Source organism: Sapajus apella, unplaced genomic scaffold (assembly GCF_009761245.1).
Source record: "Sapajus apella isolate SASKATOON/1434 unplaced genomic scaffold, GSC_monkey_1.0 scaffold5, whole genome shotgun sequence".
NCBI lineage: Eukaryota > Metazoa > Chordata > Mammalia > Primates > Cebidae > Sapajus > Sapajus apella.
The window spans coordinates 25,615,874-25,629,297 of NW_022436945.1; the positions used below are offsets into that span (position 1 = coordinate 25,615,874).

Genomic DNA, 13,424 nt, shown 5'->3' on the forward strand with positions numbered 1-13,424 from the left:
AAAAAAGCTGGTTATCAGGCTTATAACCCTCAGGAAGAAGATTCATTTAAAAGGTATTAGCATGAGGCATCTGTATGGAAATACTTTACTTTACAAAAAACCTACCATGATCATCTTACAAGAAATAAATAGCATGGCCTAACAGAGCCTACAGTGCTTCCAATCAGTTTTGCAGTAACTCACTCTAAAGTGACAGCTCAAGATTAACATAACATTTGAGAAAAATACCACTAAGGTAAATGATAGACACATAACCACCCCTCCAAAAAGTTAAAAGAAATAGACTCTACTGGAAAGCTTCAAAAAAAAAATTCTTTTTAATCTCTTCAGAGAAGTAAAAGGATTTATTTGTGAAAAAGTAACACTATGCCATAAAAAGAATACTCAAAAGAAAATGTTTTGTATGTTAAATACAATGTAACGAAAAAACAAAAGTGGGTTAAGAAACACAACTAAAGAAACTTCCTAGTTAGCAGAAGGGGAAAACAGAAAAGCTACATTTGTATCAGTGTTTCAAGGAAAGAAGTCCAACACCAAAACTACTAGAATTCTAGAAAGAAAAAATAGAACACTTATTAAAGAATAAAACAATAAAACCTCCAAGAACTGAAAAATAGGCTATGTATAAAGAATCAAAAATCAGATTTCTCAATACTAGCTCTAGAATACTAGGAATCTAGAAGAATACAAATTACTGATCTGGAGAAGTACTATTTCCAGTTAAGATTTCTAAAACATAATAAATCATCAATAACAATGTTTTGGGGGGCAGGGGGAGACATTTTCAAACATGGAAGGTCTCAAAATATTGACTCCCTATCCACCTTTTCTCAGGAAGCTTCAAAGAGTTGTGCTTTACCCAAAGAAAAGATGTAAAGATGAAACACTAAAGAGAGGCATAGAGAATCCCAAAGATGATAACAAAGGGACTCCAAGATATTACTGTGCACTCAGCCTGGGGAACAACCAGCTCAAACTAACATTTTCTTAGTGGGCTGTAGGATGATGAAACTGATAGGTATATTTATTTTTGTTACTTCAGAGATTTGTATTTTGAGGAAGAATTTCCAGATAAATGAACATGCATATTAAAAATTAAGCAAACAAAAAAAAATTAACAATTATTAATTCCACAAAAACTAAACATTGTAAATGAAAAAATTAATCATACTATGCTACACTGCTCAAAAATGAGCCTTTTCAGTTATAATATTAAAAAATACAGATATGTAAATATTTTATCTAACTATTTTAAAAGGATAATAGGAATTGTGTCTAGAAGGGAAGGAGGAAACAATGGTGAAAATGAATAAATATGATATTCCATGGTGGTTCATCAATAGTTAATCCCTAATACTGAAAAGTAAAAACATAAAAATAAAATAAACAAAAATCAGTATAAAAGTAATAAGACATACAAAACAAATGCTAAAAGTAACTATAACAGAGTTGAAAAGGGGCTGCCTCTTATGAAGAGGTTGGAGGGAAGAAATGTCACTTTTTTTTTTTTAAATAAGCTATGTACTACTTTCTGACACTTAAACTATATCCTTTCGTAACAATGAAAAAATAAATCCTAAAAGTTCAATGGGAACACACGATTTTTTTTATCTTATATTTATCAACATACGAACTGACTAGGACTCACAGTAACATTATTTAAGGTCCTCTGTAACAAAATGGTGTTCTGAAAAGAAAGAAAATAAAGGTTTATTGAGCATCAATTAACAGGGAGGCCCAAAGTTACCTACTTTTCCAAATGATTACACAGAGGTAGTTTTGACCTTACACATTTATGTAAAAAATGGAGATTCTAAGAAATTGAGTCACACAGAAAATGAATGATGTCTGTCTGATTCCAAACCCTATTTATTTCTCTACAGCTAGACTGGCTGAAAGGAATTAACCAGGTAATTTTATGGAGACTGAAACTAACTTTTTTCCCCCTCAAACTACAAAAATATGAAAGCTTTTTATTTCCTTGACAAAATGTTTACAAGTAGCAAGTGCTTTGAGAAATGGCCAACTAATTTGCAGGTTAAAAAAGAAAACATAACTTTTTATCAAGGATTTCAGATTCACTTTTAAGTTCAACAAGGTGACTGATACATAACACCCTAGTCAGACATAGACTTGCCAACTTTCCACATCTGTCTTTCACTGAAGACACAAGAAAGCACTACCAAGAGACCCGAGGCACTCAAACACTTGCTTAGCCAGGTGGGGAATTGTTCCAATAACGGAGCATTGGAGACTGGATGACAGGGAAACCAGTTACTGACAAAGGCACAAACAGCATAATCTCTAATCTCTGAACTCCTCCCAAGTTCTGGGCTATTGGCTTCTTGGAGCTCTGACTCCCAGTCATTGCCTGAGATTTGACCTTTTCTTGGTATTTGACCATTGGCTTTTTCACTTTCCTAGTTATCTGTTAATCTGAATATGCTTTTCACCAGCAGTTTCTCTCTCCTGGTCCTAGAGCCCAACTCTCTATCTTCAATAAAATAACTCCAACCTCCACCTTGGTCTCAGCACTTGCTCGCTATCTCATGCCTCAGGTACATCTAGATATCACCTCCATCAGTGCCTTTCCCTCTAGACAGAAAAGCATTTTACCTAAAAATGCCAGTGAAAATCTTATTCATTTTCCAAAGTACCAACTGCTACCCTCTCTTTCCTGGAAGGTCTTTGAAGAAATGCTTTCTTAACCCTTGGTAACCTCAGGACTCTACTCTGTAGATCTTTCTGTACTAATTATTGTACTTTCCTCTTTGGGTTTTATTGCTATTCACATATACACTTCTTTTTGGCTCTAAATGGGAGCTACAAAAAGACAAGCAACACATCTTGCTCATCTGTGTCCTCCTCCACCTCAAAGTGCTGACTTCACCTCACATAATCAACTTTAGCTGTCTCAGGCTCACACTGCCACATCAGTCCTTCTCACTGCCACATCAGTCCTCCACATGTCAAAAAAAGGTTAAATTTTAAAAAGAGGGATTTTTCCCAAGCAAGAAATAAAGTCCTAAAACATTTCAAGTAAAAGAGAAATTCTTTAATATACACTTCAGTTTTTACAAAGATGCTCTGTGTGTTATGCTGAATACACAAACATCTTTAAAAAATAGTAATGTAAAAAATCAAAAAGGTTTTCTTATTGCAAATATTCTTGGAGATGTTAATTTATGCATCTCCTAGAAGAGGCACAGCACATCCAACCATGTTTCTTTTCTTTACAACAGCTTCAAACGTTTCTCCTCTGAGATGCGTATTTGGGAAATGCTGGAATAAATTATATTCAGTCTTTCATATTTGCATCTACACAAATCTGTTGAAAAGCTTAAGTTCATTATTTACAGCTGAGAAAAACTGAAGATGATTTATTTTAATCCTCAAAACCCAGTGAGATGTTTTTAAAAGCAAGTATCACTTATTAGGTTTTTCACCTGCTTTGACCTGTTTGAAATATAGCCCCCAAATTCAACATTTTATTGTTTCCTTCATACAATTTTTAAACCACTAGTTTTAGGCAGGTTATATTTAGGTCATTCAAATATTTAAACAACTTTTCATATTTTAAACTGGAAATATTTCAGTAGTTCTTTTGTTTTATTGTGCTACACAATTATATTTTTAACCAAATATTGGGCAATGTTCACATACTAGGCATTGATTCAGAATTGGCATTTCCATTTCAAAGGTAAATAGACAAACCATGAAAATAAGTTCAGATTGTGAATGTGATTATTTTAATGTCACTTATTAAACAAAAGACAGTTTCAAACAGTATTTGAAAATATAAACTAGAATGCGTCTGTTAGTTTTTAAATTGTATTTTGACAACTGTATTTTGGTAATTCGTGTGCATGTCTTTAAGGGGGAAACAACTGTGAAAAAAACAAACCACCAAGAGTTCACCACCCTGTTAATGCAGACCAGTATTATCAATGGTACCTGAAGATTTTCTTCTACTCATATGTTGCTGAGTTCAGCAATTTCTATTACAAAGTTCTTATAAACTGCTGTTTTAGAAAAATTAAAAGAAATATGTCTAATGCTAGGTTTTTCACAGACTCTTTCTACAACAAATACTATACTAAGCATCTACCAAGTACTAGGCAATGTTTTACTAAAGCTATCACAGCGCAAGAAAAGCAATGGAGGTAACTGTTCCCACAGAGCTTATATGAGATAAATAAACCATCTGGCCTGTAAGCCCTGTAGACGAAAGTACTTAAGGGAATGATGGGTGGCAGGGGAGAGCAATAGTTGTAGTTTTAAATTTAGTGGCCAGGACCTAAATGCATAGGAGACATTATAACATGAACATGAGAGAGGTTCAAGCCATGTTACTCTTGGGAAGAGCATTTCAGGCAGAAATTATGAATGCAGAGGCCCTTAAAGAGGACCCCTGCTTTTTATTACCTTTGTATTTTATTGGACCACAACTTCATTCATTGGCTTACATATTGGCTACATCTGCTTTCACGCTATAAATGCTGAGTTAAATAGTTGCAACAAAGACCATTGGTTATAAAGCTTAAAATATTTACTACATGACCTTTTGCAGAAAAAGTTTGTTGACACCTGCTATGTGGAGTTCAGAATGCCATTTCAATCAGTGTATCTGCACCAAAGAGACATGTGACCTTGAGTTAAACAAAGCTCAGCAACCATTGCATAAGGAAGGAGTAGACAGCACTTTGTCTACCTTAATGAACATCTTAAACACCCTCACAATAGCCTACAGAGACTAATTAGGAAAGGAAAAATTCTGAATTCTACTTCTGATTTAATGAATGCTTGTCTTTTGGCCAGCCACACATATTTCTTTCAAGCCCTAGAAATATAATCATGTAGAAGCGTTTTAAAATTTCTTGGTGCTATAATGAGCTCCTTGGTTTACTTTCCTATATCCATTCATCCTGTTATTTCATGGTGGGGGGGTAGGGGAGCGGACTTGAGGACACAAAATGCAATTATTTCCCCTAAAATGGAAAAATAGAAGTCCAGAAAACTTACAGCATCTAACCTGAGGCAGGTTCAGAATAGAAAGAATGGAAAGTCAAAGTTCTGAAAAAGAGAGTTGGAATATGCCCTAACTGTCCCAGAGGTGGCCAACAATGGAGAAGCTTTCTCAATGTGCCTGGAGCATAAACAGCCAACCCTGTAAAGGGCAATATCTCACCCAGGACACGCAGGAAAGCACAGCTGCTGGGGGCTCTACTAGTAGCCTGTTCCTTCTTCCCGTGATACTTTAAGAGAGCACTTAGATGTCTTTAAATACTTAGATTTTACAGAAATGAAAGATATAAGAATATTCAAGCTCACTGCTCATTCCACTGGTGTGTAGACCTGAGCACTGATTCACACCTTTGACGTCTGAATATGCATTTACTAATAACACTTAGGACTTAAAAAAAAAAACAGCAGAGGGTTTTGCCATCATAACGTAACCAGAGGAAGTGACACAAAATAGCTGATAGTAAGAAGTACTCTGCTTTGGTTTATTCAAAATCAAATTTCCAAAAAGGATGAAAATATATAAGGTATTAACATGTAATTACTAACCACGCCATTTTGGGGTGCTTTTGCTTTCTTTAGGAATGTAATTCCTGCTTCTACTGGTCATCTGATGCTGCTTCTGGTAGATTTTTTTTAGCAATTAAAATTATTTTAGATCAAACCAAGCCTTGCTAGAAATGACACACATTTCAGGAGAATAGTAGAGAAAACCAGCACACTGTAGGGACTCACCACATTAGCTACTTAAACATGAAAGCTTTCATCTCAAAATAATTAAATAATTCATGAGAATCATTTCAAGTAAATATTTCAAAAAGACATCCAAAAATCAGGATGCCAGAAAACAATTGTAATTAAACATAAGCCCTCCCCAAAGATTTATCAGTACTGTAAAATGCTTAAGGGACAAAAGTTTCTTTGTAACCATCTGTGGATAAATCTATTAAAAAGTATAATATTCATGGGACTCTGACCTTCTGTGTAACATATAAAAATCAAAACAATATATCAATAACAGTGAAGACCTAAACCTAACAATGATGTACTTTTCCCTGACTACAATAAGCCTTGTATTCTCAAACAGAACACTGTTATGATATGAGCAAAAGCCAAACAGTGTGGGCTGAGTAATACTAACTCGATCTGCCCTGTTTTTCTTTGCTACATACTGGGACACAGATTAGCCCATTTTGATGTGAAATTAGAACATTCAGAGATTAGATGTGAGGTCATAACTTTCTAATGTGCGATTCTGGACGTTAATGTAGCACTGCATTGCACATAACTCTCCTTATGTCTAAAGAATAGCACTGGCAAAAGTATACTGAAAGTCCCTAAAAATGGTATTCCTGTGTATGTGTGCATGTAGAGATGGAGCGGGGAAGCAGCAACCCAGGAGGTCTAGAAAGGAATAAACTTGAAATTTTAAAAATATGCCACTTATGAAATAAATGAATACGTACATACCCTTGAGGAGAGAGTTTGTCCAGCCATCCCGATTTAACCTTCTTTGCAGACGCTCCATAAAAGCAGGCATAGGGAGATATTGCCTGTGAAGAAATGGCTGATGAATCAGCATTTCCACTTGTTGAACTTAATGGATAACTGTGCCTATTAACAGAGTCCAAAGTCAATGCTTTTTGAGTTCTAGATTTAGATGCCTTTGAATTTTTTCTTCTTAAACTCTGAAAGCATTCTTCTACTGTTGAGTATTCTGATTCAGAAGGAGTGTCTATCAAAAAATTGTTTTTGTCCTCACGAGGTATCCAAATATCTTCCACCTTGTCCTCGCTTATTTTCTCCTTTCTGTTATCATATATGCTAAAGGAAAAATGACAATAACATTTCAAAGTACTATATGTGATTTAAGACATCAGTGACATTTTGAAAATTTGTAAATAATGAATAACAGACACATAAGGCCAGGAAAATCCTAGAGTTTCAATTAACCCTATTGATAATTTGTAAAACTCTTCCAGAAAAACTAAGTGAATTATTTCATTAATCTAGAACATATTTGAATACTACTGCAAGTTTTTTCTTAGGTCTAATTTAATCTTATTCCTTTTATTGTGGAAGATTAGGTGCAGGTGATAAGGATAGAGATTGGTATTCTTTGTATCACAATTTGAACATCTTTAATAGCCCAATTAAGTGATCAGCCCAATCTGTCTGTGCAACATCATGTACCATTAACTCATCCATGTGGAGACCTTATTTCCAACTTGTGTACCCCTCTCTACTATCCTCTAATCAATTCCAAGCACCCCATGTTTCACCACAATGCAATAAAACAGAGTATGTCTGACTGCTGAGAGCATCAGTATTATTTTGCAATGCTGATGAGGAAAAATACTGCAGCACATTGCTGGAAAACAAGAAAGGGTGAGTGTACATTCAGAAGTAAAAGCTATATAATGCATAATATTTATTGGAATGCACTCATAATAGCTAAGCATAGTCCTATAGATCGAAGGAAGGACACAATAGATTCACTCATTCATTAATGCAAAAGAGCTTTTTTTGCTAATCAATGAAACATATACACCTGGGCTCAAATTACATCTTTCTGGAGATGGCATTCTAAAATCATTACTGCCTTAAAGAATAATTTTGCCTGGCCCTTTCATATTTTGCATTATATTAGATTATATCAAATGTTTACTGAAGATGTTTAATTATTTAGCTTTAACTGAGGGAATCCTATAACAGTGTTAGGCTTAGAAAATTAAAGACAAACCAAAAATAAATTGAATGTCCCACTGAAAGAGTATAACTGAATTTCTGGTAAGACAAAAGAGAAATGCTTGAGGGGATGAATACTCCATTTTCCATGATATGATTATTATGCTTGTATCAAAATATGTCATGTACCCCAGAAATATATACATCTACTATGTAATCTCAAAAATTAAAAATTCAGAAAAAGAAAATGAAATGTCAGATAATGATCCAGTATGCCAAGTTCCATAAAGCTGAGAGAAAAACGAAATTGAAGTTGGTGTCTACAAATTCTAAATCCATGTGTGATCCAAATAACTGGATAGTTGCCATGCTTCTTGCCAGTGCTAAAACTCCAATAAAAAGAATACATTACAGTTGTAAAAGTCTGCAGCATGCAGAGTGATGTTCTGTCCTGCCCTTTTCTCCTTTTCATTAACGTAACCACTCATCCTTAATGTGCAATCACAGTCACCTGCATTTGCTACTTTGGGGAGGGGTGTGGTTTCCATTAGAAAAAGACAAAAATAATCTGTCACAGAATGCAACTATTTACTTGATTTATGAGCACAATTGAATTAATAAAATGTGTGCTGTTAGGCTTATATTTAAAGAGGAAAAATTTGAACTTAACCAACATAAACTATTTTGTTAGACACACAATATTATACTATGAAGGAGAAGTCAACATTGTCTAATCATCATCAATCATGATCTCCTACCTTGATTTGATAATAAAAGAGTTTGTTGCAGTAGTTGCTTCCCCTTTGAGTCTTTCTTTCTGGGTCCAAAATTCATTCTCTATAGATCGCTTCTATTAAAAAAGCAAACAAACAAAAATCACAAACTGTTTTGCTTTTTGGTGTGGGGATTTGTTTGTCTGTGTAGCAATATCCTACAAAGATCCATAATATCTGAGTTTATTTTTTTAAATAAGCCTAATTGCTTAAATCAATTTTCAGAAAAAAGGATAGAGAGACTACATTAACAGATTTTTGATGTTTTTTCACTATTTTATTCAAATCGTTAACTCATCAATTCAAATAAGAATAAAAGATGCTAACCAAAAATAAAGTTTATGTACTTTTACTTCTTGATTCATGTTTGTCTTTCAAATTCTCTTTTATCAAGGCCAACAAATAATACAGCAAAAGAGTACAAGTAATAGAGAGAAAAGAATCAGTAATAAACTAAATAATTAAAATATATACATAATTGGAAATCTATACACGTTGGAAATCTGCACTTGGCTACAAGGTAAAGCCAAAATCTAGAGAGTTTTTATGTTTTATAGAGTTTGTCTTTTGTTTTATTTATGGCAAATTTCTATAGCAAATTTCTAAAACTCACTATCCTGGATTCCCGGAGTCAAAATAAAAGTATGTTTCTATAATACATATTGTAAGATACAGATTTTACCATAATAAATAAAATAAATAAAAATTTTGCTGAAAGGCAATTTTGATCTTCAATGTAATGCCATTCTTCAAATAGTTTAGAGGAAAAGGAAGAAGTACTTATACGCAGAAAAGCAAATAACTGATTATGGAAAACAATTAAAATATATGGGACTAACCTTGGAATTTTCTAGTCTCTGGAAGAGAAAGGTCTCTCCATAAGGAAAGATGGAAGATGAATTCTCCTCATTTGAATCTTTCAGGGGGATTACAGGATGAGAAGGAAAAGATGTGAATAATGTGTAATATTGTTTTTTTTTAAAAAAAGATTAAAAGCATGAGTTTTTATAGCACTATCACAACGTAAGCTTTATTCTGTAAGAGTCCAAATTATGCTAAGTATTAGCCCCAAATCAATTCTCGCCATCGTCTTCTTGATACAACACTCACTGTATCCACCTCTCACTTCACAAACATAGCACAACTTACTATTCCTTAAATTGCAACCTGTCACATATGTCCTTGCCAACCTCTAGGATCCACATTAATATAACCAAATATGTTGCCCACATAGAAAAGAAATTGTCATGGTGCCATTTATAATGCTATTTCCTAAATAAGGAAATATTCCAAATGGCAGAAAATTTAAGCTTCAGTCTAAGTTACAATAAATAATTACAAAAAGGTCACTAACATAACAGCTAGATATCACTTAAAATCTCAGAATGCATTTAACATCATTCCTCTAATGTCATAGCTACTAACACATCTGTAAATAAATTATTTCAAGAGAAGTTCCACCATCCTTGAATTATACTAACCTACAAAAAGAGAATTCTCAAGATTTGCATTTCTACTATGGAAATGTTTTTAAAGATTCAGTAGCCAAGTGTTTGACATCTTATTGTCAAAAAGAATGTTCCCAAACTTGTATAAGCAGAATTTTCAAAAAGAAAGAAAAGCCTCTGTCATTGTTCAATTTGCCAGAGCAACAATGACAGCCCTTTCCAGTTACCATGGCAAAATCACTTTCCATATATATATCTTTGTTCTGTAGCTCAGACTGCCAGAAACCATTTAATTTAGTTAAATGCCTTCAACGTGGCTAATGAAAAATGAGGCTTGTATAAAAAGAAAACTTTTTACATTAGCATGTACAAATTTCCAGGTGTCGGAGTATATGTTATTGCCTTTTATTCAGTCCACTTTAAAAGCATGTGAAGTACTATGAACACCGGCCAACAGTTACTCCTATTATTCCCTATACTACAGGTGGGCTGCCTTCTCAATCATGATTTTAACACATTTAAGACTAAAATGAGTGCTAATTTAAGGAGACTTTAAACACATAGACTCACTTTGCCATGCTGCAGATTTTTCAGTTGAGGTAGTAACATTTCTTCTTTCACGGAAATAGCTTAGAAAGAAAATATTTATGAGTTACTATCTTAAGTGAAGGATTTATTAGAAAAATATACATTCTTTTGGGTAGAAAAACCAACATCCAAAAATTAATTCTGACTTGAAAAACGATGAGGTCAAATTCCACAATACATTCTACAATGTATTTTTCTATCTAGCCTTAAGCAAGAGATTTTCTTTGCAAAGGAAATTTTTTACAAGTGTTTGCTACTCACATCTATAATTTACAAAAGTAAATAAACATTTTTGTCCAATGCTAGTATGCACATAAAGTAATTTCAAAACTGCTAGTCATATCTCTGAGAGAAACCAGGTTTACTAACTAGATGTCAGTATTTGTGTAGCTTTTTGTCTTTAGCTTTATAATATAGAATCAAAAATGTGTCTATCTCTGTAGACAAAATATGAAAATACACACAAGGTCTTCTTTCAAAGATCCAAAGCCTCAGGAGGAGGATATTATGGGGTAATTATTTAGAATACAACATGGTAACAGCAATGACAGAGGTAAACATTGTAGAAACAGAGGGTGATGAAGGCCTTCTATCATCTGAAAGAGTTACATTTTCTATCTAAACTTAAGGATCAAGACACTCTTAATTCCTCTTAGATATGTATCTGTCCATGTTATTAGAAGCAAGAAAATAAAGATGATAAATCAACAAAATAAGATATGAACAAAACTTAAACATAATCCTAACTAGAAGCTTGTTATTTGAAAAGATCAATAAAACTGGCAAATATCAATTTAGTTAAATAAGAAGAGAGGAGACACAAATTACTAATATCAGAAATGAGAGGACATTACTACAAATTCTAACAGCACTAAAGGAATAATTACAGATTATTAAAAAAAAGTTATGTTCATAAATTCAACAACTTAAATGAAATGGAACAATCCTTTAAGAGTCACAAATGGTCAAAACTGACAAGATTAAATAGAAAATCTTAATAACCCTATTATCTATTAGACAAATTAAATTTAGTAGTCATCTATCTACAAAAAACTCCAGGCCCAGATACTTCACAAAGATTTAAAGAAATACTATCAATCTTACACAAATGTTTTTGGAAAACGGGAGGAGGGAATACTTCCCAATTCATTCTATAGGACTAACTGACTGACAGCAATAACTACAGTTAAATATTCCTTATGACACAGATGCAAAACTCATTAACAATATATTAAATCTAACAAATAAAATCAAAATTTTATTTTACATATGTAATCCAATAATATGTAAAAAGGATAATAAATTATTACCAGGTGAGATACACCCCAGGAAAGGGAAAGTTGGTTTAACATTGGAAAAATCAACATAATTCATCATATTAACAAAATAAAGGAGAAAAATAACATGCTCATGACAACAGATCCCAAAAAAACCCAATGAACAAATTTCAACGTCCATTCACAACAAAGGCTCTAAGCAAACTAAGAATGAAGGAACCTTCCCTAATCTAGTAAAAGGCATTCATGAAAAATCTACACTACAATTAATAATTAAATATTGAATAATTTCACTAAGATTGGGAGCAAAGCAAGAAGATCTGCTCTCGCCACTCATGTTCACATTATTTCGGACATCCTAGGCTAGGCAATAAAACAAGTGAAAGAAACAAAAGGCTAGCAGATTATAGAGAAAGGTACCTTGGAAGTGTAAAGTATTTGCAAGTAGAACATCCTAAAGAATTTACCAAAAACCTTAAACTAATAAGCAAATCTGTCAAGGTCCCAGGATAAAGAGTAAACATGAATAAATTTCACAGTACTTCTATATACTAGCAATGACCAACTGGCAAAAGGTAATTTGAAAATACAATTCTTTTTACAATAGCATACAAAGACATAAAGCACTAAGTGGTAAACTTATCAAAATATGAACAAGACCTGAAAATTATAAAGAATTACTGAGAAACTATAAATAAATGGACATATATACCATGTTCATGGATTGAAAGGCACATTATTGTTGTCAATTATCCCCATATTGATATATAGATTCTATAAAATCCCAAATAAGATTACAGTCAACTTTTAAAATAGAAATTAACTAGGTGACACTAAAATTTACATACAAATACAAATGACCTAAAATGGTAAAAATGACTTTTAAAAAGAAGAACAAAACTGGCAGACTTATACTATACAATTACAATATTTATCAAAACTATGGTAATCAAATCAGCATGCCACTGATGAAACTACAGACATATCAATCAATGGACTTGAATGGAAAGTCCACATATACGGTCCTACACATCTTTGGTCCATAGATTTAAGAAAAGTGTTCCGAAGAAATGCAGCGGAAAAAGAAAGGCCCTTTCAACAAATGTTGCTGGAACTGGATGTCTCAGTGATTAACAAAACTGAATGTCAACTTTTACTTCATATCATGCACAAAAATTAACTCAAAGTGGAATTGAAACCCAAATGTTAATTCTACAACTCTAGAAATCTTGAAAAATATGAAAGATCACTGCAACATGTGAGTAGGCAAAGATTTTCTAAATAGAAAACTGAAACCCTAAAAAACATTGAAAATTACTCTTTACCAAATGTTAAAACTTACAATGTCACATACTACTGACAAATGATTTGTCCAAACCAAAAAACTCTTACAATGCAGTATTAAGAAATACAATTCAATTTTAAAATGGATTAACCTGCCATGGTGGTATTCACCTCTGGTCCTAGCAACTCAGGAGGCTGAAAGGGGAGGACTGCTTGAGCCCAGGAGGTTGAGGCTGCTGTGAGTAATGATCGTGCCATGCATTCCAGCCATGGCAATAGCACAAGACCTGGTCTCAAACACACACACACACACACACACACACACACACACACACACACACACA

The 13,424-nt window shown here is 33.3% G+C and overlaps 1 protein-coding gene across 5 annotated transcripts in view; it reads right to left on the reverse strand.

Annotated features, from left to right (window-relative positions):
• ARAP2 (ArfGAP with RhoGAP domain, ankyrin repeat and PH domain 2) overlaps positions 1–13,424 on the reverse strand; it is a 183,938-nt gene that overhangs the window by 140,565 nt on the left and 29,949 nt on the right. For all 5 annotated transcript variants that reach the window (XM_032273755.1, XM_032273753.1, XM_032273757.1 and 2 more), the window contains exons 3-6: positions 10,502–10,560; positions 9,323–9,399; positions 8,469–8,560; positions 6,493–6,846 (exon numbers count right to left, since the gene is read on the reverse strand). In XM_032273755.1, the coding sequence (XP_032129646.1) occupies positions 6,493–6,846; positions 8,469–8,560; positions 9,323–9,399; positions 10,502–10,560 (582 nt within the window). The remainder of the gene's footprint in view (positions 1–6,492; positions 6,847–8,468; positions 8,561–9,322; positions 9,400–10,501; positions 10,561–13,424) is intronic.